Source organism: Bos taurus, chromosome 10 (genome assembly GCF_002263795.3).
Source record: "Bos taurus isolate L1 Dominette 01449 registration number 42190680 breed Hereford chromosome 10, ARS-UCD2.0, whole genome shotgun sequence".
NCBI classification, from domain to species: Eukaryota; Metazoa; Chordata; class Mammalia; order Artiodactyla; family Bovidae; genus Bos; species Bos taurus.
Genome location: NC_037337.1, coordinates 37,552,662 through 37,578,777, shown reverse-complemented (window position 1 = coordinate 37,578,777; position 26,116 = coordinate 37,552,662). Strand labels below are relative to the sequence as shown.

The window sequence follows — 26,116 nt, the reverse complement described above, 5'->3', positions numbered from 1 at the left end:
AGAAACTTGCCTCATGCTGTTTGTTCAGCCCAGGGCCTGAATAGTAGAATCCTTTTAAACTTAGTTTCTAGTCAAGAGAGAAACATTTAAAGTACCTAAAACTAGCTAGAAGGCCCAAGTGAAATTATTGTGCTTGCTTTGCTAGGAAAAAAAATTCTCGCCATGTATTTTTACAGAATCCATAGGGTGTTTCCTTTCTCTTATTGGAGCCTCCTAACGTGAGTAGTTTTAAAAGGAATTTTTTGTACAAATATTACATCCGGAGTTTCCAGATTTGAGAAAGACCAAGTGTAAGAGTGCTGTTTGGAAATTAAAGAGCTCTTTTACTCAAGCTAGCCCAAATTGAAAGAAACAAAATATCCAAGTTTAGAAGACTAAGTGACCTCTTACCTGTTTTTTTGACCTGTTCATGGACCAGAATAAGTCATGTTAGTGAAACTGAAGATAATGTCTTGAACCAACATTTGCCATTTAGTTCTTTTTTTTTTTGTCTTGAAGTTGGCTATCCTAGAGAATTGTGATAATTTATAGTGGTGTTTTTATCTCCTACCAAACAGAAAATAATATTTACGTCCATGACCTGTTGACATTTCAACAAATCACTACGGTTTCCAAGGCAAAGGGAGCATCATTGTTCACATGTGACCTTCAGGTAAGTGCAAGGAAGATAAAATTTGACTTTGTGCTTTGATCAATACAGTCTTTCCTCACCATCCCTCCCAGCAGATGGGAAGAATGTAATATTGATATCCAAACTCAGCAGAGGCTCCAAAGAGACTATTTGATTTTGGATCATATTAGAGAAACCTCCCCCTTAGTATGTGACCTGATGCTAGAATATTCGTATTCCCTGGCTGTGTGCTAATTAGCAACGGACCGCTGTATTTCAGGAGGCAGCTAGCCAAAGCCGAAAACACTTGCCATGGACAAACCATTAGTGAGGAATCAGGACTGTGACAGTACATGAACATAGCTCTGTGGCATTAATTGACTCATGTTTTAAATGTATCATTGTAGTCTTCGTCATTAGGGAGTTTTCGCTGTTTAGAAAAGACATTTCTCCCGATTTTTGCCAGCTCATCATTCTTAGCTTCTTCACAATCTGCCTCACCCCTCTAACTCAGCTTTGATCACTTATTAACACTTATGGTCTACACTGACACTGCACGGTTTGCTTTATGTAGGCATTTTCTATCCCCCCCACCCCAGCTCCTTTAAAGGATTGAAAACGGGCCTGCCGTCACTGCCACAGGCTGATCCCTGCCCCTGCGGGTATTGACAGCCATGAGCAAGAAACATTTAAGGAAAAAAGGAGGAAGCAGTTGTGTAGATTTTCTTCTCTAAACCACTTCTGTCTGTGAGGTTTGCTGGGGCCGGTGTCTCTCACTAGCAGCCCATGGGGAGGACACGCTCCTCAGCACGCTGGGTGTGAGTCCATCTTGAGAGAATGGTGTGCGCCGTGCTCAGCTTCTCTGGCAGCGTGAGTTTGTATGACAGGAATGTTCAGATGAGTAGCCATTTCAAGGTAGAAAATCTCTGAATCAGTCGCCCCCGCGTTCTGGAGTCATCAGTGTACGCATCCTCATTTGCTCTGGGTATCTCTTCCCAGCACGCAGAGACTGGGGACGAGGTGTTGCGGATGTGTGTTGCCGTGAAAAAGAAGCTGCAGCTCTATTTCTGGAAAGACAGGGAATTTCATGAGTTGCAGGTAAAGTCCACGGTTACCTGGTCTGTGGGTTGGGTTGGAGCTGCTGCTAAGTTGACCCACAGCTTGAAAGATTGGCTGTTCAGTTCCTTTGAAGCCCAGGAACCCAGTGTTCTCCCCAGATGAATGCTCCGCTCTGAATACCTAAGAGTTACTCGTGCACATTTGTCAGTCTCCTGGTCTTCAGAGGCAAGGGAAGCACAGCCCTACATCTCTACAGATTGATTTATATCAAAATGGGTTTTCACCTTTTTTTATTTTAATTAGAGGCTAATTACAATATTGTATGGGTTTTGCCATACATCAACATGAATCTGCCACAGGTGTACACGTGTTCCCCATCCTGAACCCCCCTCCCACCTCCCTCCCCATACCATCCTCTGGGTCATCCCAGTGCACCAGCCTTCTTAAATGCACCTTGTCCATTTCATCATATTTTATTATGGGTGCTTTCCTGGTCTTGTGCTAACAGAATTGTATTCAGAGGAGGGTGAGGGTGATTTTGCAGAATGGGAGTAGAATAACAGGAAGGTCACCTGTTTTTTTTTCCCCTTTAACATCTTTCCAGTTGAACACTTGCTCTTCTTCTCCAGGGGGACTTTAGTGTACCGGATGTGCCCAAGTCCATGGCATGGTGCGAAAATTCTATCTGTGTGGGCTTCAAGAGAGACTACTACCTAATAAGGGTAAACCTTACCATTTTGCAAATATCGTCAGTTTACTTTGGGGAAGTTGACTGTGAATTTACCTGGGGGAGATGATTATATGCTTCTGAACTGCAGGTAGAGAGACTGTGTTAGGTAGAGTTTTGCTGTAACAGGGTTTATGTTTGTATGTTTGATTCTTTTCCATGCTCTAAATGTCTTTTGCAAATAAGATGTCTATGTATCTTAAGCCAGACAGCATCAACTCTCAGTTCTCTACATAGTGAATTATCCACATGCTGTATCTAGATAATTAGGACTGCTTGGCTCTGTCCAGTAGCATTAGCATGGGCTGCTGTCTTGAGGCTTCCGTGTTAGGAATTATATACTAATTTTAGTTTTTTAAAAATTTTGGCTGCATTGCCTGGTTTGCAGGATCTCAGTTCCCCAACCAGTGATTGAACCCAAACCACAGCAGAGAAAGCACTGAATCCTAACAACTAGACCACCAGGAAACGCCCTGATTTTAATAGTAACTTAAGTATTTTTGAGACTTTGAGTTTCTTGCCTTCCCAAATCTTATAGTATATTTGTTGTAAAAATTGTTTTCATTTTTTTTTTTTTTTAATTTCGGAAGCCTTTTGTTTTTATTATAGAAAATAAGAAAATAGATAAGGACAGTAAAGGAAGTGTAAGTCATCTATAATTCTCCCACTCACTGTTAACCTTTTAGTAATGGGCATCTTCCATGTTTACAAAAAATATCATTTTATACACATTGTTTTGTAACCTGCTTTTTCTCTTAACCTATGTGGTAAATATCCACAACACTGGTTTTTTTCCCTCCAGTGTGCATATGTATGTAGACCAGGTTGGTATACTGTTCATTTTATAGAATAATATAAATTCCTTATCTTCATACCCCTCTCGTAATCTAGACTTGGCAATCAATCCTAGATTCTCCCCACCTCCTACTTCCCTACTTCGGCTGTGTTCGCTCTTCATTGTTTATCTAGTGAATGTATTCATTCCATATTTATGTTCTTGGGCTGGCCTCATTTTATCAGCATCAGAACTGCAAGCTCCTAGGTAGTTACTGGGCTTCTCTGGTGGCTCAGATGGTAAAGAATCTGCCTGCAATACAGGATATGTGGATTCTATCCCTTGGTTGGGAAGATCCCCTGGAGAAGGGAATGACCACCTACTCCAGTATTCTTGCCTGGGAAATCCCATGGACAGAGGAGCCTGTCAGGCTATAGTCCACGGGGTTGCAAGAGTCAGATATGACTTAGTGACTAAACCGCCACCACCAGGTGAGTTAGTGCTTTGTAACTCAGTATATAGCACCTGGGCAGACAGGCTCCGGAGAGGAGTCTGTGCGGGCTGGGGGACCGGAGCCGAAGTTGGAGGAGGGCTCTCATTCCTCTGACTGCCTTAGGTGTGCTGTCTCCTTCTTGAGAGTGGAGTGTTTTGAGGGTGAGGAATCTTGCTTTAGGACCAGTTTATTCAAAACTACTTCCTTTATTTACATACAGTAACATTCTTTTGGATATGTGGTTCTGAGTTTTGGCAGATGCCTAGTGTTGTGTAACTACCACCACAATCAAGGTTCAGAACTGGGGACTTCCCTGGTGGCCCAGTGGTTAGGGCTTCACGCTTCCACTGCAGGGGGTTCAGGTTCAATCCCTGATCGAGGGAGTGACTAAGATCCTGCATACCTTGAAGCCAAAAAAAATATTCAGAACAGTTCCATCACCTCAAGAAATTTCCTCATGCTCTCCCTCTGACATCAGCCTTCCTCCCACACCCCCACCTCTAGTCACCACTGATCTATTCTTCTCTTATAGTTTGCCTTTTCCAGAATGTCTTATAAATAGTATCATACAGTATGTAGCCTTTTGAGCCTGGCTTCTTTCACTTAGCATAATGCGGTTGACATCCATCTGTGTTGTGTGTGGGTCAGTATATTCTTATGACTTCCATTGCATGGAAGGACAAAGTTGTTTACAATTTTTAGCCATTATAAACAAAGCCACTATAAACATTTGCACACAGATTTTTATGTAAACATGGGTTTTTCAATTCTCCTGAGCAAATGCCTAGGAATGGGATTGTCGGGTCCCACGGTAAGTGTATATTTAATTTTATAAGAAGCCAACAGCCGAAGCTACTATACCATTTTGTGTTCTCACCAGCATCGTATGAGAGTTCCAGTTACTTTAGCACTTGACACTGTTAGCTGCCGAGCTAGATGCTTGTCTCCATGTTAGAGAAAAAAAGAACTGGTTCAAAAATTGTCATAACAGACTATAATATTTCTTTATGCCAAATAAGGACTATTATTGGCCTCTGTAGGTTTGGGGTTTTAACTTGATTTTTCTAGGCCGTCCCTCCTTGTTCATACCTCTGGCTGGAGAATGCTGGGTGACTCACTTGTGTCTTCCTGTAGGTGGATGGAAAGGGGGCCAACAAAGAGCTCTTCCCAACAGGAAAACAGCTGGAACCCTTAGTTGCACCTCTGGCGGATGGAAAAGTAGCTGTGGGTCAGGATGATCTCACTGTGGTGCTCAATGAGGAGGGGATCTGCACGCAGAAGTGTGCCCTGAACTGGACAGACATCCCAGTGGCCATGGGTAAGACCTGCATGGCTGCTGTTTCCCACTTTGGGCTGGGGCCATGCCACTTTCGCAGATTGGGGCTCCACTCAGAGTTTTAGCAGACTGGTTTCCAGCGTCACTTGCTCTCAGTTCCCCTTCTTGTAAGTAGAAAAGGGTTTCTGGGTTATTAAAAATGGGATATTCTGGGGACTTCCATGCTTCTGCTGCAGGGGACACAGGTTTGATCTCCAGTCGGAGAGCTAAGGCCCCACATGCTACACGGTGTGGCCCCCCCACAAAAAAAGGAGACTGTTGTGGCTTTTGTAGGAAGCTGGGTTTTGCCAACTTCTGACTAAAGGGGGGAAAATGTAGACAGAATTGCACATTTTAGGAAGTGATTGTCCACTGCTATTTTTATCTTTTACTTCCTTTTCTTTTACATTCATTAAAAAAATTTTTTATTTATTTTTTATTTTTGGTCGTGCTGGGGCTTCTCTGCTATGCAGGCTTTTTTTTCTTTCTCTAGTTGCAGCAAGCAGGAGCTATTCTCTAGTTGTGCGTGGACTTCTCATTTCCATGGCTTCTCTTGTTGCAGAGCAGGGTCTCTAGGTCCAGAGGCTTCAGTAGTTGTGGTTCCCAGGCTCTAGAGCACAGGGTCAGTAGCTGTAACATACAGGTGTATTTGCTTCACAGCATGTCGGATCTTCCTGGACCAGGGATTGAACCCGTGTCTCTTGCATTGGCAAGCAGATTCTTTACCACTGAGCCCCCAGGGAACCCTGCCTTCTTTTTTAATGGTTTTATTTTGTCTGCTGCCAAATAGACTAAGCTTGTAAACTATTGGAAATTATTTAGTCCTATGGTATGTATAACAGCATTAAAAGGTTTTTGATGTGGTGGTTATTGCTGCTTTTGTTTTTGTAGCTTAGAGGCTACAGATTGTATTCAAAGTATGTCTGCCCCACACATCAGGTGTTTCTGCTCCTGTGCCTGCCTCAGGCTCCCAGCACTATGCAGTGATACTGCCTAGAAGCCCATGACCGCGCTCGCAGCAATTCATTTTTAGTTGGGAGAGTGAATATTAAATATTTTAGTTACTTCTGTGGAGGGGCATACCAGCCTGCTGTCTTTAAGGGCCCTCGCTCGTGAGGCCAGGATTACATCTTGGGAAAAGAGACAAAATGAGACGCTGCTTCGGGTATGAAATCGGATGAGTTGAGGTTTGGTAGTTGAGAAAGGGGAAGTTCACTGTTCAATTAGTCAGTAAGAATTTTTGTTAAAATTGGACTAGACTAGGCAGGGAGTTTAAGATCTAGCTTGAAGGAAAATTTCTTTCATTTTAAGCAGGAAAAAATGAGCATAAATGCAGAAGACATGCTGGTTTGTGAGCAGGCATCCAGAAACTGACCTGATGGAACAGGTGGGGTAGATTATGGAGGGATGAGGAGGGGGCCAGTTGTTAGGGGTCCACGCGCAGGTCCAAGAGGCCAGTAGATTTCTAAATGGTAGAATTCATAAAAGCGTCAGCCGTTATTCTGGTGCTGACTAGAGATGAACAGACCAGAAGGAAGATAAAGCAAAAGGTCAGTATTTTATGGGACTCACTGAAAGGACTGATGCTGAAGCTTCAACACTTTGGCCACCTGATGCAAGGAGCCAACTCATTTGAAAAGACCCTGATGCTAGTAAAGATCAAGGGCGAGAAGAGAAGGGGAAGACAGAGGATGAGATGGTTGGAGAGCGTCACTGACGCAATGGACATAAGTTAGAGCAAACTCTGGGATAGGCGACAGACAAGAAAGCCTGGCACGCTGTAGTTCATGGAATCACAAAGAGTCAGACACGACTGTGACTGAACAACAAAAAGGTTATGTATATTCACAAGTTTAGGGGCTTAACATGAGCAGGGAGGACACATTCTTCCTAGGTAGGGTGAGAGAATACCCTTCAACAGGAAGAAGACTTAGCTTTCTGAATAGAGTACATATTTTTTTGTTTCTTTTTAATTTTTGTATTGATTTGTGCCATAACAAGGCAAATCAGCCTTAATTATACATATATTCCCTCCCTCTCTTCCCCCCATCCCTTCCCTCCAGGTCATCACAGAGTGCCAGACTGGGTTCCCTGTGCTTCACAGCAGCTTCTCACCGGCTATCATCCATCTTATACCTGATAGTATATATATGTTGATGTACATATTTCTCCGTTCATCCTGAATGGAGTCCATTTTAACTTGGATTGTATTTCTGCTCTCCTCTTCACTGCTGTACCTTGGCTCCAGTCATTCTTTTTTATTGTACTATCTTATTAATTAATTTTAATTTTTATTGGCATGTAGTTGCTGTACAGTGTTGTGTTAGTTTCTGTTGTACAGTAAAGGGAATCAGCCATGGTGGTGGTTTAGTCGCTGTCGTGTCTGACTCTTGTAACCCCCTGGACTGTAGCCTGCCAGGTTCCTCTGTTCATGAGATTCTCCAGGCAAGAAGCAAGAGTACTGGAGTGGGTTGCCGTTTCCTTCTCCAGAGGATCTTCCCAACCCTGGAATCGAACCCAGGTCTCCTGCATTGCAGGCAGATTCTTTCCCAACTCAAATCGCATATGTAGACATACATCCCCTGCTTTTTGGATTTCCTTCCTAATTGCTCCAGTCATTTGGAAAAGACTCCCCATTCCTGTGCTTTCGTCTGGTTGTTGCCTCTTCCTTTCTTTGCCCAGCAGCATCCTGCTCTTATGACAAGTCCCCTGCTCAGTGACACTTCCTCTCAGAGGTCCTCTCCGACCCGCAGGCGGAATTAGTCACTTCCCCCTGGGCGCTCCTACCATCCCTTCGGGTTTCTCTGTCATGCGAGCTGCATGTCCCACTGGATGCAATGAGTTGTCTGTCTCCTCTGTTCCTGTGGGAGCTCTGTGAGCTCTGTGCTCATGTCTTGGTTCCCTATGAGCAGTGCCTGAAACATCCTAGCCTCTTAGTAAGTGGTTGCTGTCAGAAGAGTCACTGTTGTTGTCCGCCCTTCATCATGTGCCTTCTGGATGCCAACCAGTCTGCCCTGTTTGACGACTCAGATTCAAACCATCTCTGAATGAATGACATAATGTGACAACCAAAAGGGTTTCTATAATAGATTGCTTCTTTTGTTAAATTAGACCCCATTAAAGTAGGCCAGATTTTACAAGGACAGAAGTTTTACATAGTTACATAAATTAACATGAAAAAAAATTATAATAGCTTTTTAAAATTTTTTATTTATTTTTTATTTGAAGGATAATTGCTGAAAATTGTAATAGCTTTTTAAGATGAGGCCAGCATTAAAAAAGGAAAATATGTTATTTACTTCTGTTTTTTGGTGAGATGAAAGATATCAACATAATAACTAGCATTTCAACTGATGAAGGAATTACTAAGGCCTCAGTTTCCTCATTTCTGAGTTCCTTTCTGGTTTTGAACTTTTATTGTACTATTCATTTAGAGTATGAATAGCATGTATAATATGAAAGGCCTTTTATCTGAAAGTAAATGACAAGAAAGTAAATTTATAGCAAGTTAATCACACCAAGAAGCTATTCTTATAGATATATTCTTTGAAGTTAAATTTTTATATAATAATTATGCCATCTAGTTCAGTTCAGTTGCTCAGTCGTGACCGACTCTTTGTGACCCCATGAATCGAAGCACGCCAGGCCTCCCTATCCATCACCAACTCCCGGAGTTCACTCAGACTCATGTCCATCGAGTCAGTGATGCCATCCAGCCATCTCATCCTCTGTCATCCCCTTCTTCTCCTGCCCCCAATCCCTCCCAGCATCAGAGTCTTTTCCAATGAGTCAACTCTTCGCATGAGGTGGCCAAAGTACTGGAGTTTCAGCTTTAGCATCATTCCTTCTAAAGAAATCCCAGGGCTGATCTCCTTCAGAATGGACTGGTTGGATCTCCTTGCAGTCCAAGGGATTCTCAAGAGTCTTCTCCAACACCACAGTTCAAAAGTATCAATTCTTCAGCGCTCAGCCTTCTTCACAGTCCAACTCTCACATCTATATGACCACAGAAAAAACCATAGCCTTGACTAAACGAACCTTTGTTGGCAAAGTAATGTCTCTGCTTTTGAATATGCTATCTAGGTTGGTCATAACTTTCCTTCCAAGGACTAAGCATCTTTTAATTTCATGGCTGCAGTCACCATCTGCAGTGATTTTGGAGCCCAACTAGAGGTTCATTTTTTTTTTTTTACTAATTTAAAATTAATTGTAGCTAGAAAAAGCACATAGCATAAAATCTGTCACTATAACCATTTTTAAGTGCACAGTTCAGTAGAATTATGTATATTTATATTGTCGTGCTGAGCTTCCCTGATGACTCAGAGGGTAAAGCATCTGCTTGCAATGTGGAAGACCTGGGTTCAAGCCCTGGGTCAGGAAGATCCCCTGGAGAAGGAAATGGCAACCCACTCCAGTACTCTTGCCTGGAAAATGGACAGAGAAGCCTGGTAGGCTACAGTCCATGGGGTCACAAAGAGTTGGACACGACTGAGCGACTTCACTTTACTTTACTTTACATTGTCGTGCAGATTTCAAAGCCTTTCCTCTTGTGAAACTAAAACTATACCTATTAAACATCAACCCATTTCCTCTCCCCCTGCCCTGGCACCATACTACTTTCTGTTCCTATGAATTTGACACACTCATTACCTCCTGTAAGAAAATGGTTATACTGAGAATGCCATCCAGCTGCCTTCTCTGTGATCCATTGAGCATCACGTGGAGTTTTGCATCTTTTCAATGTGATGATCTCAAGCAGAGATAGCATAGACCAGAAATGTGGATTTTTCTCTTTAGAATAATTTTCAGGAAAAAATTAAAAGAAGTTGCCCTCCTCTTGCCTTTCCTAAGAGGATGAAAAGAAGTTATGTCACCTTGTTCTCCAACTGACTCGTTAGGGGAGCTGCCACTGGCCTTGGTTTGGCCTGGCTTCGTGACTGATGAGAAAGGAGCCGCTGACTTTCACCCAGTCCTCTCAGGGAAACGGTAGAAATGGAGTCCGGTCACTCTGAGCAAAGCTAAGATGCATCCTTTTTGTGCAGGAGATTTCTCTTAGCGTCACTGAGACAAGCAGTTTTTTTTTTTTTTTTTTTTTTGTATATCACAGTACAGGATCCTGGCTTGGTATTTGACTAGTGGACCACTTGGAGATCCAAGTGCAGCTTAGAAATGAGAAGCTGAAACATCTATAATCTAAAGCCTTAGAGAGAACCTCAACTCAACATGTTCTCTCTCGCGCAGAGCACCAGCCTCCCTACATCATTGCAGTGTTGCCTCGATATGTGGAAATCCGGACATTTGAGCCGAGGCTTCTGGTCCAGAGCATTGAACTGCAAAGACCCCGTTTCATTACTTCGGGCGGGTAAGGAATTCCTTTCTTTACTGTAGCTGCCATCTTGTTCCAAAATTTTAAAGTCATCTGGGTCATCATAAAACTGGCCCTCTCTTGCTAATCCTCTTACCCCTGTCTCCAGATCAAACATTATCTATGTGGCCAGTAATCACTTTGTCTGGAGACTCATTCCAGTCCCCATGGCGACCCAAATCCAACAGCTTCTCCAGGACAAGCAGTTTGAATTGGCTCTGCAGCTCGCAGTAAGTCTTGTTTCTGAGATTTGGGTGTGAGTTTGCCTTCCTCATCACTCTTCAAGGCACGTGATTTTGGTTTAGATGTTCATGTTTTGCTTGGACTGGTGGAATAAGCACAGAACTGAAAGTCAGAGGGCTTGGATTCAGGATCAGACCCTGCCATAAAAGTATCTATGTTATGTAACTCTAAGTAATCTCACTGTCTCTATCAAATGTAGAATGAATGCCAATTATACTAATAGTATTTCATAGAATTAATAGGACAGTGCAATAATTGAATAGATGTGGTATGGCCTTGAAAAATTAAAGACAGACAGCAAAATAACAATCGTAACTGTCGAGGTTACAGTTTGGTTGAATGCAACAGCTCCAAAGCCTCCCCGAGTCCCTTTCACAAGTAGGCTCCTGGGCTTGGATAAGCAGGCCTTCCTGAGGGACTCTGAACCCGCCTCAGGTTGCTGCCTGCGGCAGGGCCCCAGTCCTCAGGCTGTCACTCCGCTTGAATGTTCACATGGGATGCTACTCGCGCTCTTGGCTGAGTAGTGACCGTGCTCTTGTTTCAGTGGTGCTCTTATTGCCAACATGCTTCTTGAAGATTGACTTTCAAGTCTTGCCTTATTCTTTAAAACATCCCTAGTGGTGATTATTGTCATCTCGAAAGAGTAGGTTTGAATTTATTGAAACAACTGAAAGTCATCTTGAGCCTCACTTAGGCATTAATACCAGACAGTGCTAATTTACTAAGAGAAGCAATTGTTATGAAGGTAATAGTAGGAAAACTCAGTTTTTAGAGTATCTTATAAATTATTTCTGAAAGGGAAACAGTGATCATAAATTTTGGAATACAATGATTATAATCATATGTGGTGGATACTTTTGAAGAGGAACTTTTATTTTGGGTGTATAAGTTCTAGACTGAAAACAAAAATCCAGTCTTAATTACTTAGACACATTTACTATCCCATAGATTGTTTCTTTCTTGCGCCATTTAATTTTAGCATCTTACTGTTTTTTTCCCCACTCATTTATTGCCCTAAATTATTTTTCATTTTTAAAATAATGAATACCCATAAACCCACCACCTAACCCCCCCCAAAATAACTTCTGTAACCGGTACATCCCTCCCCATCCCATCCCTCTGGCTATGCTCCAGACACAGCCATTATCCTAACTTTTGTGTTTTTTTGTTGTTCTATCGCTAAGTCATGTCCAACTCTTTGAGACCTCATGAACTGCAGCACGCCAGGCTTCCCTGTCCTTCACCATCTCCCTGAGTTGGCTCAGATTCATGTCCATTGAGTCAATGATGCCATCCAACCATCTCATCCTGTCGTCCCCTTCTCCTCCTGCCCTCAGTCTTTCCCAACATCAGGGTCTTTTCCAATGAGTTGGCTCTTCGCATCAGGTCACCAGAGTATTGGAGCTTCAGCTTCAACACCAGTCCTTCCAATGAATATTCAGGGTTGGTTTCCTTTAGGATTGACTGATCTCCTTGCTGTCCAAGGAACCTTCAAGAATCTTCTCCAGCACCATAGTTCGAAAGCATCAATTCTTGGGTGCTCAACCTTCTTTATGGTCCAACTCTTACACCCATACATGACTAATGGAGAAAGGAATAGCAAACTGCTTCAGTATTCTTGCCTTGAAAACCCCATGAACAGTATGAAAAGGCAAAAAGATATGACACTGAAAGATGAACCCCCCAGGTCAGTAGATGTCCAGTATACTACTGAGGAAGAGCAGAGAAATTGCTCCAGAAAGAATGAAGAGGCTGAGCCAAATCGGAAATGATGCCCAGTTGTGGTTATATCTCTTGGTGAAAGTTAAGTCCAGTCCTGTAAAGAACAGTATTGCATAGGAACCTGGAATGTTAGGTCCATAAATCAAAGTAAATTAGATGTGGTCAAACAGGAAATGGCAATAGTGAACATCAACATTTTAGGAATCAGTGAACTAAAATGGACAGGAATGTTAGTCGCTCAGTTGTGTCCAACAACGGGAATGGGTGAATTTAATTCAGATGACCACTATACTACTGTGGGCAAGAATCCCTTAGAAGGAATGGAGTAGCCCTCATTGTCAACAAAAGAATCTGAAATACAGTACTTGATTGCAGTCCCAAAAATGACAGAATGATCTCGGTTCGTTTCCAAAGCAAACCATTCAGCATCACAGTAATCCAAGTCTGTGCCCCAACCACTAATGCCAAAGAAGATGAAATTGAACGGTTCTGTGAAGACCTATAAGACCTCTTAGAATTAATATCAAAAAAGATGTCCTTTTCATCATAGGGGACTGGAATGCAAAGGTAGGAAGTCAAGAGATACCTGGAGTAACAGACCAGTTTGGCCTTGGAGTATAAAGTGAAGCAGGGCAAAGGCTAACAGAGTTTTGCCAAGAGAATGCAAAATGGTCATATGAAACATCCTCTTTCAACAACACAAGCGACAGCTCTACACATGGACATCACCAGATGGTCCATACCAAAATCAGATTGATTATATTCTTTGCAGCCAAAGATGGAGAAGCTCCATACAGTCAGCAAAAACAAGACCTGGGGCTGACTGTGGCTCAGATCATCAGCTCCTTATTGCAAAATTCAGGCTCAAATTGAAGAAAGTAGGGAAAACCACTAGGCCATTTAGGTATGACCTAAATCAAATCCCTTATGATTATACAGTGGAGGTGATGACTAGAGTTAAGGGACTAGATCTGGTAGATAAGAGTGCCTGAAGAACTATGGACGGGGATTCATAACATTGCACAGGAGGTGGTAACCAAAACCATTCCCAAGAAAAAGAAATGCAGGAAGGCAAAGTGGTTGTCTCAGGAAGCCTTACGAGTAGCTGAGAAGAGAAGAGAAGCAAAGGCAAAGGAGAAAGGGAAAGGTATACCCAACAGAATGCAGAGATCCAGAGAATAGCAAGGAGAGAGAAGAAAGTCTTCTTAAGTGAACCTTTGTGTTTATCATGCCCTTAAATTTTTTTTGATAGTATTTTACAAATATTTGTGTGCTTGAGTATGTGTCTAGTTTTTGAGCTTTATGAAAAGGGTATTATGTAGCACATGGCTTTTTTAGCATCCGTTTTTCTTAACAGGAATGTCTTCTCAGTGTTCTTTCTGCTGCTGGTTGTCTGTTTCATCTTCGGATGAAACAGAGAAGAAAGTGGGTTTCCTTTTTTCCCTTCTCTTCTCTAGGCCTGTACTTACTAGGTGTTCTGCTCTATGACAAAAGAAGGTTGCTTGATGTCATCTTGGCTCTTGAGGAACCTTTCATTTAAATTAATCAGAGGACATACACGAAACTTTCAGAGGGCAGTTACATACTGAACTTTGCTATTAGGCCAGAAAAAGAATCCTAAGGTTGGACTCTTTAAAGATAGGTCAGACCAGGAGCTTGAAACAGGGAGAGTTACAGAGCCTGGGGAAGTTAGAAGTGAAAACAAGTGTGGAAACGAGTATTTCTAGGACACTTGGAGCCCATTCTGACTGGCACGGGAATAACCTAGGTAAGGAGACTGTGCCAGGCTTTGAGAGCCTTTAAAGCACCAAACAGAAGAGCTTAGCCCAAGCACAGCCACGTGCCGATGATGGCCTGGATTAGGATGACAGCAACAGAAGAGGAAAAGAAAGGAAGGGAAAACGTGGAGAGACATTTTGAAGGAAGAAGTTAAATGTGGTAAAGATTGGCTAAGAAGGATAGAAGAGGCTAAGAAGGATAGAAGAGGGGGAAGGTTAAAGGAAGAAACAGAGATATTTGGCTTATACTGTGAACAGGACTGTGAACATCATGCCAGCTATGGTCAACATCTTCTGTCCTGTGAGCACGCCATGCTCTCTGTCATTTTAGGGTCTTGCACATGTGCTGTCCTCTTGGCCTCAGATGCCCTCCCCTCCCCATCTGTCACCTGCCACCCTCACCTGGCCAGCTCCAGCTCGTCCTTTGTGTCTCAGCTTACATTCCTCCTGGGAACCTTCCTGAACCCACTGTTCACACTGGGCTGACCTGAACACCCCGCCCACGTGGTTCTATCGTCACTCACTCTGCTTTGTTTCAGTTTTTCTTCTCTAAACCCTAAACTTCATTCAGATTTCACTAAGTTTTCCCATTAATTGTCCCCTTTTCTGTTCCAGGTTCAAATCCAGAAATCACAGGGATTTAGGTGTCACACATTCTTAGTGTCCTCTGACCTGTGGAAATTTCTTAGTTTTCCCTTGTTTTTCATGATCCTGACAGTTTTCAGGAGTACTGGTCAGGTATTTTGTAGAAGTCCTAATGTGTTTTCATTGCATAGTTACTTATGATTAGACTGTAAGGGCAATCTGTGGGTCAGAGCCACGTGACTGCTTTGTACCCTCTGGCATATACATGTTCCAGCATATCGTCTGATACCTGGTAGATACTAAAAAAATGTTGGTTGAGTGAGTGAGCGCCTCCCTATTCTACTCTCTTTTTAGGAAATGAAAGATGATTCCGACAGTGAAAAGCAGCAACAGATCCATCACATCAAGAACTTGTATGCCTTCAACCTCTTCTGCCAGAAGCGTTTTGATGAGTCCATGCAGGTCTTTGCTAAACTTGGCACAGGTAACAAGCGGGTATGGCCTCGGGATGAGGAACTACACTCAGGGAGGGGAAACTGGAAAGAATGGGGAGAAATGATATCAGACTTCTGAGAATGCGGAAAGTTAACCTCATCTAGATTGGTCTTTGTACTTAACAGGATCCTGTGGGTGGCCATGTGACTATATATTTACAGCCCTGATCTTATGACTCTGGTTTCATTCACATACACAGACTTCCAGTTTTCCAGGATGCTTTGCCCTTGCCATTAGAGGAAGGTAACAGAAAGTCACTGGAGACAACAGACGTGTATTTTGTCATCTAGTAATCAGATTATTGACTGCAGTTCTAGACAAAAGTCACTGACCTGAGCTTAGTAGGATACAACAGTAGGTTTTTTTTTTTTTTTTTGGCTACGCTGGGTCTTTGTTGTGGTGTGCAGGCTTCTTCTAGTTGCAGCACACAGGCTTCTCTAGGGCTGCTTGAATGTCCTTATGCAGAGTGACTGGCTTTTCCTGGAGTTGGTGATCCAAGAGACCTAGCCAGAAGTCTTAGTGCCTTTTAGGGTGATCACTTCTCCCCATGTTCCGTTGATGTACAAGGGCTTTCCAAGTTAGGGCAAGGGAACACACAAGGGAACCTCATGGTGGAGGAGTATCAACATTACGTAAAAGAAGCGTGTCAGATTGAGTATATGTTGGTGTGTGCCATACTGCTTGTCATCCTTAAATCTGTTTCTCAAGATCAAAGGAATCTGATTGGCCAGGATTAGATTTTTCCCCTTTATTTATATTATTCTCTTGTCATCATGTCTGTTGCCCATTAATCAAATGAAATCCTATGTTTTTTTAAACCAATCTGTGTGAATTAATTTTATATAATCAACCTATTATCTTCTGCCATATATGCTACCAGTGTATTCCATAGCCTATTGCCTGGTGTTTTTGTTTTACTAATATTCCTTTATACACACACACACACACACACACACACACACTTCTTATTTTTTAAGTCTAGTGATCTTTTCAGCTTCACTGTCTTATCAGGTTTTCCTTTTACTTCTTTACTTTTAGTGAGTTAATGAATTTTCATTTTTAATTCTATATATGTCTTAGAATAGCGTCGTGCAATCATTATAATGTTTAGTGTTCAAAATATATGTGTATAGCTTGAGTTTTTGTAAACTTAAGAGTCATTTAAAAAAAAAGTCAATCTGGAACTTATTTTGCTGTAGTGATAGTCTTGTTTTAGTTTCTCTCTAAATTGCTGTGCTTCTATCTGGGGAATCATGTTCACCTTCCATGTAGATCCTACCCATGTGATGGGCCTGTACCCAGACCTGCTGCCCACAGACTACAGGAAGCAGCTGCAGTATCCTAACCCACTGCCTGTGCTGTCTGGGGCTGAGCTGGAGAAGGCTCACTTAGCTCTAATTGACTACCTGACACAGGTAGGTGTGATCCCAAAGCATATGGAAGAGTTCACCTGGGAGTTTCAGTACCTGCTTCTCTATGGCAGGGAAGGGGGAGGCTTCTTTAACGCCACAGATGTTCCAGAAGTGAACACTGTAGAAGTCTGAGGGGGGTGCATTTTTTCTGTTTCACCTCCTTGCTTAACTGTAGAATGCACATTTTGCTAAGTCACTTAAGTCTTTGCAGCCCCAAGGACTGTAGCCTGCCAGGCTCCTCTGTCCATGGAATTCTCCAGGCAAGAATACTGGACTGGGTTGCCATTTCTTCCTCCACAGATCTTTCCAGCCCAGGGATTGAACCCGTGTCTCTTAGGTCTCCTGTATTGGCTGTTGGGTTATAACAATAGATTAGAGCTCTTTTTTGCCAAATCCTAGTACCAGGAAGCATACTCAGTTCCTGGTAGATTCACACTAAGCTCTTATAGGAACTAAAAAGAGAAAAGTTTAATTGATTGAAAAGAATAAGCGTTTTAAAGAAACTTTGGGGGAAAAGTTATATTTTAGGGAAAAAAATACCTGCTCTATGCAGAAAACTTGGGAAACACAGAAAAGTATAAAATAAAAATAAAAAATCGCTTATTGCTCTACCACCCAGAGAAAAGTAATTAACATTTTAGTGTTGTCCTTCTAGAGTTTAATATGTACTTGTGAATAATTTTTGTTTATTTATTTATCCGATTTTTTAAATTGCAAATGGATATCAAGATATATACTGTTTTATAGCTTACTTTTAAAGCATTTAGCCATATATTAGGAAAGTCCTTCCATGTCATTAAGTATTCTTCTATAACATGTTTTTTTAGAGGGAGTACTTAGACTTAAATTATTTTCACTTTACTGTTACAGGCAGATAAGTGAAATTTTCAGATCAGCACTAAAACTAATATCTCCATTGAAGTCTCTGAACCCTAAATTTCTGTGCTTAAGGCTGTTATTTCTTTCCTATGCACCCATTCAGAGTCAGTTGTTATTCAGTCTCTAAGTCATGTCCTACTCTTTGCAACCGTGTGGACTGCAGCATGCCAGGCTTCCTTGTCCTTCACTATCTCCTGGAGTTTGCTCAAATTCATGTCCACTGAGTTGGTGATGCTATCTAACCATGTCATCCTTTCTGACTCAGAGTCAGAGAACTTATTAAAATTTTTTCCCATAAGTGTTCTGCAGACTTGTAAGGGGTGTCCTGGAGGGGCATAAGTATTGCTAGGAAAACTGTAAGCCAGCTACCCACTACCTGCTTCTGGGTCAGTGGGTGTCCCACAGGTCCACTCAGGCATCTGTCATCTTGGCACTTGCTTGACATTGGGCTCCATGGTTGGCTGGCAGCCTGCAAAGAGCACACCAGCTTGCCTCTCTCTGCACACTGCACAGTCCATGAGCCAAGTGAAAAAGGTTCCTGGGGCAGAAAGTGTCCCAAGCATGTAGCATCACAGAAGACCCTCTATTTCCAATATCTTAGCTTTAGGACCCCAAGCACAGTCTTCCCCGACCTTCTCCACTGAGTTTGGAATGTGTGGAGGTAATTGACATCAGCCTTGTGCCAGAGAGATGGTAGAATAAATAAGACCATTGGCATTCCAGACACAAAATAGTACAAATTGAATGATTCCATTATATGCAGTTCTAGAAAGCATGCATTCTCAGTCGCTAAGTCAGTCTGACTCTTTGCCATCCCATGGACTGTAGCTCACCAGGTTCCTCTGCTCATGGGATTTTCCAGGCAAGAATACTGGAGTGAGCCCTCCTCCAAGGGATCTTCCCAACTCAGGGATCAAACCTGTGTCTCCTGCATTGGCAGGTGGATTCTCTACCACTGAGCCACCTGGAAAGCCCATTTGAAGTTCTAAAATAGAGAAAGAGTAATCATTAGTGATAGAAATCAGATCAGTTATATAGGGAGTGGGTGAGATTCTTTGGGAGGAGCACAAGGGAACTTTAAAGGGTAGTAGAAATGTTTTGTTCCTTGATTGGGGTGGTGGCTACATGCATGTATATATCTGTCAAAGTGCATCTGATAGTATACTTTTCAGGGGTACATTTTATTGTATATAACTCATACCTCAATAAAGTTGATTAAAAAAAAATAAAAACAAGCCCTTTGGAATCCGACCCTAATTTGAAGTCAGCCTCTGTTACTAATGAGGTAGCTAACATCTGTGCCTTGGGTTCTTCGCTTATAAAATGGGGCTAATAATACCTGTATTTGTTTTAGATTTAAAATACACTCACTACACACAGTGCCTGGTGTGTAGTAAATAGTAGATCATTGTTACTGTATCTGGTGATTTGGTAGGCATCTTATTTTTGATCCCTGATAAATGCCAATGTGGGATCAGGGTGGATAGGTGTGAGCTGATTTGAAGGTATTTTGAAGTGCCTGATAGCTCAGATGATAAAGGAAGTTTTAAGCCTGGCCTTGACCCTGCGTTTTTGCCCTTGGCAGAAACGCAGCCAATTGGTAAAGAAGCTGAATGACTCTGATCACCAGTCTAGCACCTCCCCTCTCATGGAAGGGACTCCTACCATCAAATCCAAGAAAAAGCTGCTGCAGATCATTGACACCACCCTGCTCAAGTGCTACCTTCATGTGAGTTTTCCCAGCACTCGGCTCCCTGCCATCCTCTCTCTTCCCTAGCCCGGGGTCCCTGCCACTAGTAAGAGTGAAGTATTTGCTCTTAGGAACCACCTACTCTTGACCTGAGCTTCTTAGAATTGAGGGCTTAAGACGAGATGTTGACCCAGAGTCTTAGAGTGGGCTGGTCTTCTCTGCCAAGACTGGGGTTGGTGCTACAAGGTGAATAGGGACAGTGCCCCAAAGAAAATCTCCCCTTTCTTTCCCCTCTTCCCCCTCCCCCACCCCACACTCTTACAGAATGTTGTGTGAAAGAGCATAAAGGCTATGAAAGCTCCTACCTGTAGTCCTGGAAAGGTTGTGTGCTCTCTCTCGCTTGTGTAGCATGCCTGGTGTTTCAGCCTGAAGCAGGCCTGGGCTGAGGGAGGAAGGGCCTCCCCAGGAAGTAGTTCCTGCTGAAGTCCTGCCTCTCCTGCAGACGAACGTGGCCCTGGTGGCCCCCTTGCTGCGTCTGGAGAACAATCACTGCCACATCGAAGAGAGCGAGCACGTGCTGAAGAAGGCTCACAAGTACAGCGAGCTGATCATCCTGTACGAGAAGAAGGGGCTCCACGAGAAAGGTGACTGGGGCAGGGGTCATCCGTGATTAGAGGGTCTCTTGTATTTTGTCTGGGGGAAGCCTACTGAGGTGTTTGTTGTGGAATCACGTCTGGCTGCTCACCGCTTGAAAAATCAATACACGAGAGAGAGGCAAATGTTACAAAGGAAAGTTGCTTTTAATGAGAATGCTGGCAATCTGGGGAGATGGTGGAGTGCCCCAAAAACCACATGTGAAGATTTTCAAAGCTCAGCCATGAAAGCTTTTTAAAGGAAAAAGGGATGTAATCGGTTACTCGTTGGGATAGGGAGTCAGAGTCCCCCCTATCCCCTACTGTGTGTGGGCTTGTCGACTTCTTGTGATTTTTCTTTAGCTACCATCTTGTTCACAGGGTTACTGAAGGGGAAGCTAGGGAGGAGATCTGGTCATCTGTTTTTACTTAGTCTTCATTTCTACTTCTTTGAAAGAAACAAGTTAGGCAAAGTACTTTGTGATCACAAGATTTGAAAGGTGGGCGAGGGCTGGAGATAAGTAAGCGTATAGGTGCCTGGTTTAACATTAGTGACAAGACAAAGGGGCCTGCTGCAAAGACCTCTTTCCCGCTGAAAACTGTGTACAGTGTGATGGCTCTCCAAGGAGATATACCTTCTGGAAGGGGCTCATGACCTTATTCTTGGGCTTCATGGCCAGCTCTGCAGGTGCTGGTGGACCAGTCCAAAAAAGCAAATTCCCCTCTGAAAGGCCATGAGCGGACAGTGCAGTACCTGCAACATCTGGGTGAGTCCAGCTCGAGGAAGGGGCAAGGGGAGGGGATTGTGTTCAAGTGAACCTGACCTCTCTCCCTTCCTGATTCTGGCTGGTCAGTCCCCTCCCTTCCTTGTGTTCACCCAGCTGGGTTCCTCCTGGGGTGAAAGTACCCCCAGTGGTGGAACCACAACAGCCCCTTGGTGTGTAGCCAGTCTGGTAGGTCCAAGCATCTCTGAGTGACTGGACAGAGCTAACTTCACTGGATGATAAATCCTGGGCAACCTGGGTACCTGCCTTCCTGGTCCTGTGGGCAGAGTGGGTGGACTTCACCTGCTGACAAGTCTTCCTTTTCCCTCTAGGCACAGAAAATCTGCATTTAATTTTTTCCTACTCGGTGTGGGTGCTGAGAGACTTTCCAGAGGATGGTCTGAAGGTAGATCACGGAGCCCCTTGGATTTATTGGGTACCACGGTTGGTTCTGACTTTATTTTAGACAGTTGTGGGTGGAGGGCTAGGAAGGGTTTGTGCACTTCTCTGGTGTTTCCAAGACTGGAACACATGGGACAGCAGTGGAGTGCAGTAGAAAGAGCCTGGTGCGGACGCCAGGAGACCTAGTCTGCCCCACACCGACTGGCCACAGGTGCTCTTCCCGCCTCGTTGTCTGTCCATGTGACCCTACGCTTGTGTGCATGTATGTTTGGAAGGATTGCCATCAGGTGGTTCTGCTGCTGGAACTCAGGTTTTATTCCAACAGATATTTACTGAGGACCTCCCAGAGGTGGAGTCTCTGCCACGAGACCGAGTGCTGGGCTTCTTAGTGGAGAATTTTAAGGGTCTGGCTATTCCATATCTGGTAAGATATTTTTTGATCTGAACTAATAAGTTTCGATCAAACCCAGGATCTATGACTATAAGAGACAGTGATTAGCCAGTTCAGATTAGGGTTTGTGTCCCTTGGGGATTGGAAGGACTGTAAAGAAGAGGGTTCTTTTAGTCTCCTCTGAAGACAGCCCAGTAGACCAAGCTGGAGATGGCACTTTTTGATGCTACCTTCTAAACCTAGGTGACGTACAGAGAGATAAAAGAGGAGAGAACATGTTGGAGAAAAACATACCAGAGCCACATTTGTACAGCCAGACTTGACTGTGACCACAGGATGACCAAATCAGTCCTAAGTACCAAAATGTAAATATTTAACCTTAATTACATGGGCTGATTTGGATGATTATGAGACAGAATTAATAAAGGAGCTTAGATTGGAAATTGAGATGCTAATTCGTGATATTGCTGGGTTGTAGAACTGTCCCATGGTAATCTTAATTAGGGGACAGTCTGGATGGGACCTTTTGGGCCTTAAAGATGTGAGGGTGCCTGGGCGAATGGGCTGGGCCGCGCCATGCCACAGCATGGAGGGCACCAGGCAGACCATTCTCGCCCCAGGAACATGTCATCCACGTTTGGGAGGAGACTGGCTCTCGGTTCCACAACTGCCTGATCCAGTTGTACTGCGAGAAGGTGCAAGGTCTGATGAAGGAGTATCTCCTGTCCTTCCCTGCAGGTACCAGTTTTCAGCATGCGGGGTGGCCCCAGGCCTTAGAGGTGAGCTGGGACCCGAGGGGGCCATGGGTGGGGTAGAGAAGCAGACTTTCTCTGCAGGCCCAGGTGGGCAGGAAGAGCCTCAGAGGCACCAAGGCAGCTAAGTGACCCCACAGGTGAGATTTGGGGGCTGGTGTCTGGATCTGGGCATCTCTGAGCCTCCCTGGGCATCACCTATGGAGGAGGGGGAGTAGATCTGTATGCAGAGTGACAGCTGTGCTGGTAAGGAACAGATTTGTCTATCAGAATGCTTCTCTAAGCAGCTTGGTGGGTTTTTTTTTCTCAAGCTGATGTTTTGGGGCCATACAGAGACCATAAACTAAGAGAAGGCCAACTGGAAAGCATCACGGAGGCTCTTTCTAATCATGGTGGTGACATCATTGAACCCCATCCCCTTCGTTTTTTCTTGATGACACCACACATTGCTGCCCAACAGCATCCTTTCATGTTGAGCATGGTTTCTTTTAAAGGCAAAGCTCCAGTCCCTGCTGGTGAGGAGGAAGGAGAACTGGGAGAATACCGACGGAAGCTCCTTATGTTCCTGGAAATTTCCAGCTACTATGACCCAGGCCGGCTCATCTGTGATTTTCCTTTTGATGGTGGGTATCTTTAGCCACTTTAGCAAAAGATAATGCAAAATGGATCCTTCCCTTATACCAGTTCCCCAAGCCTCCCAAAAGTTGGGCCTGGGAAAAACCATGTGTTTCAGGCCTGTGCTCCTATTCTGTCCTCTCTGAAGACTCACTTTTGAACCATGATTATGAGAAGTCTCTTTTGGGTGTGAACCACATGCTAATTGTTAGCCAGGTTGAAACCTATTCGTTGCTTCAGTACATGTTCTTGGCCAAGTTCCTTGTTTAGCAATTTCTGTAATCTGGAATAATTTGTCTGAAAAAGACACATCTGCCTGATGTATAAGCTCCATGAGAGCAGAGACCAGGTGTCTGCTTCCCTTAGCTGAAGCGCCTGGCACATTGTAGGTGCTTATTATGCATTTAGCTGATCATCAAGTATTGTTCTCCCATTTATAAATGATCACAGGAAAAGATGAGATAAAGTACCACCTAAAATAGTCCTATTCCTCCTCACTTTTAAAAATTTTAGTAATTTCCTCCTTGAAAAGAATCCCTGTCATTCCTCTAATAGCTTAGCCCCTGGCCTTGGGCTTGCCTGGTCATGATGATGGTTTCTTCCACTCTTTTCCCCCCACAGGCCTCTTGGAAGAACGTGCCCTCCTGCTGGGACGCATGGGGAAACATGAACAAGCTCTCTTCATTTACGTCCACGTCCTGAAAGACACGAGGATGGCTGAAGAGTACGTTGACCCTGCCGTCCCACCTCCCAGGGGTGTAAAAGAGGCGCTGCAGAGAGATGAGAGGCTGAGAAAGCCGCCCCTACACTTGCAGCTGAAGCGAGGTCACCTCGTGTGCTGGCCCCCGATTGTGCTGTCATTAGGCTGCTCACTCAGGCAGCATCCATGCCCTCTACATGTGAGCTTGTCTGATCACTCTCTCCCTTACAGGTACTGCCACAAGCATTATGACCAAAACAAAGATGGCAACAAAGATGTAAGTAGTCGGCCCCAGGGCGCACACGGGCATTGCACTGCCCCTCTTAGCATAGCCAGCGCCTCTGGTTTGGGCCACAGGTGCACTGGCAGGAATTGCTGACATAAGACAGGGCATGGGTTAGGGCCCTGATGGATTTTGCGCACACGTGCTGAGAGAGCGGCAAGGTGACCGCAGTCTTGGTTTGCTCGGGGTGGTTCTGGCTTGGTCTGTTGTCATCCGTGTGATTATTTGTAGTGCCCCTGCCACTTTATTCTTAAAACAGTCTCAACTTGTACAATAAATTTCCTGGCCAGCCTGTTGAGAAGGAACATCTGATGGTTCTTACAGTGTGCCCATGTGTGCTCTGCATAAATTCCGTGTGGATCTGTCAATGTGTAGAGAGATTTTTGATGGCCATTGTTTGGCAGTGGTTGGGGGGGTGGGGTTTGCTACCCGAATCTAGGAGGTAGAGGCCAGAGTTGCTGCTTATCGATGTACAGCACAGCCCAGAATGTTGAGAAACACTAGTGTGGGTCCAGTAGGAGATGCAGCATCTCATCTCGGGCTCATCTGCATCGGCTTATACATGGCAAGGTCTCAGCCTTCAAAGCCAAAGGAAATGAGGAGTCTCTTGGAGTCATTTTGTTAGCAGTATAATGCTAAACAATACAAGGCATTTGATTTTTTTTTCCTCTCAGAAAGAACACGATCCTTAACTTTTAAAATATTTTATTTCTCTTTATCTGACTGCACCGGGTCTTAGTTGTTGCACTTGGGATCTTTGATCTTCACTGCAGCATGCAGGATCTTTTGTTGTGGCTTATGAACTCTTAGTTGCAGCATGTGTGACCTAGTTCCCTGACCAGGGATCAAACTTGGGCCCTCTGCATTGGGAGTTTGGCGTCTTAGCCACTGGACCACCCAGGAGGTCCCACACAATCTTTAATTTTTGACATCTTCAGTCAACGGACTTTACAAAATTTATTAAAAGGTGAAAAATGCTGCGTTTTAAAGTTCCTCCAGACCAGCCCTCTTGCCTTTAGGTGTGGTCACGCTGAGGGTTTGGGGAGGGTTGCTGCCGGCCTGATGCGTGCATGGCTTGTTGTGTATGAGACAGGTGTATCTGTCCCTGCTCCGGATGTACCTGTCACCCCCCAGCGTGCACTGCCTGGGGCCGATCAAGCTGGAACTGCTGGAGCCACAAGCCAACCTCCAGGCCGCCCTGCAGGTCCTAGAGCTGCACCACAGCAAGCTGGACACCACCAAGGTCAGCAGCTCTCCTCGCAGAGATGGAGGGCGCATGTGGGGAGCGTGGAACCACAGGAGGGGCTGGCAGGAGGGACGGGGGTTTGAGGGCTCCGCGACGTCAGGCGTTTTCTGTCTCACTCCTGTCCCACCTCTCCCTGTTCCCGTCTCTCTTCCCGTCCCCAGGCCATCAACCTGTTGCCCGCGAACACTCAGATTAACGACATACGCATCTTTCTGGAAAAGGTCTTAGAAGAGAATGCACAGAAGAAACGGTTCAACCAAGTGCTCAAGAACCTTCTCCATGCAGAGTTCCTGAGGGTATGAGCCTTCCAGATGCGAGTGAAGGCTTGTACTTTTCAGTGTGAGGCCATTACCATGTCCCCTGAGACAGAGGCAGAGCTTGGTGCTTTTTAACTCTGTGGCTCAAACTGATCGGTAACCAGCTGGGCACGTAGCTATGGGTGTTTCAGTTAGGGAGCCCCTGTGGGCTGGGAGGTGAGGCAGTGCCGGCCCCTCCTCCTGTCCTGCCTGCCAGACAGTGGGACCTCCCCCCCAATCTCTCTGCTCCCAGGTCCAGGAAGAGCGCATCCTGCACCAGCAGGTGAAGTGCATCATCACAGAGGAGAAGGTGTGCATGGTGTGTAAGAAGAAGATTGGGAACAGGTGAGCCTCACCCATAGCTTGCTCAGGGTAGATTTCAGCCCCTTAACCCCAGAGGAGAGAGCAGCTGAGGGCTATCTGGGCCGCTTTTAGTACTTGAGCCTCCAGAGGGCAGGCCATGTTTTCTGGTGTATCTGTGGGGTGGGGTGCTTTGAGAATTTAAAGGCCTGAAATGTGTAGCATGGGGCTCTTGACTTCTTGCTCATAAAGCCCTTTCCCTCTGGCTGCTTAACAGTGACATGTACCACGGGGTGTGTGAGAGCTGTATGTGGCCAGGAGGTTCTTATCTTTTAAGGATACACCTCTGAAAGAAGAAAAAGGTCTTTCAACCTGCTGCCTCATGATCTGAGTAAAATCCTAAAGCAGCATCATTCTGTTTTAAGGCATATACTCTAGTTAGTGCCCCTTCCTCCAAGGAAGAGTGATTTGTCCTTTTACTTCTATGGCTGGAAGAATGCTTCCCTTCAGAAAGACCCACTGCCCATTGTTAGAGTTAGCCCAAAATTTGTTCTGAAGGGCAGTTGGCGCTCAGTAAACTGCTGCTG

General features: G+C 44.4%; 1 protein-coding gene across 1 annotated transcript in view; it reads left to right on the top strand.

Annotated features, from left to right (window-relative positions):
* Window positions 1-26,116, top strand: part of VPS39 (VPS39 subunit of HOPS complex) — a 45,576-nt gene that overhangs the window by 17,991 nt on the left and 1,469 nt on the right. Inside the window, exons 5-24 of the mRNA NM_001206244.1 lie at window positions 558-652; window positions 1,610-1,708; window positions 2,299-2,391; window positions 4,799-4,982; window positions 10,221-10,341; window positions 10,454-10,574; window positions 15,027-15,156; window positions 16,440-16,582; window positions 19,044-19,187; window positions 19,651-19,792; window positions 20,461-20,547; window positions 20,877-20,950; window positions 21,272-21,370; window positions 21,958-22,075; window positions 22,584-22,712; window positions 23,326-23,428; window positions 23,636-23,681; window positions 24,781-24,930; window positions 25,095-25,229; window positions 25,483-25,574. Of these exons, the coding sequence (NP_001193173.1) occupies window positions 558-652; window positions 1,610-1,708; window positions 2,299-2,391; window positions 4,799-4,982; window positions 10,221-10,341; window positions 10,454-10,574; window positions 15,027-15,156; window positions 16,440-16,582; window positions 19,044-19,187; window positions 19,651-19,792; window positions 20,461-20,547; window positions 20,877-20,950; window positions 21,272-21,370; window positions 21,958-22,075; window positions 22,584-22,712; window positions 23,326-23,428; window positions 23,636-23,681; window positions 24,781-24,930; window positions 25,095-25,229; window positions 25,483-25,574 (2,305 nt within the window). The remainder of the gene's footprint in view (window positions 1-557; window positions 653-1,609; window positions 1,709-2,298; window positions 2,392-4,798; window positions 4,983-10,220; window positions 10,342-10,453; window positions 10,575-15,026; window positions 15,157-16,439; window positions 16,583-19,043; window positions 19,188-19,650; window positions 19,793-20,460; window positions 20,548-20,876; window positions 20,951-21,271; window positions 21,371-21,957; window positions 22,076-22,583; window positions 22,713-23,325; window positions 23,429-23,635; window positions 23,682-24,780; window positions 24,931-25,094; window positions 25,230-25,482; window positions 25,575-26,116) is intronic.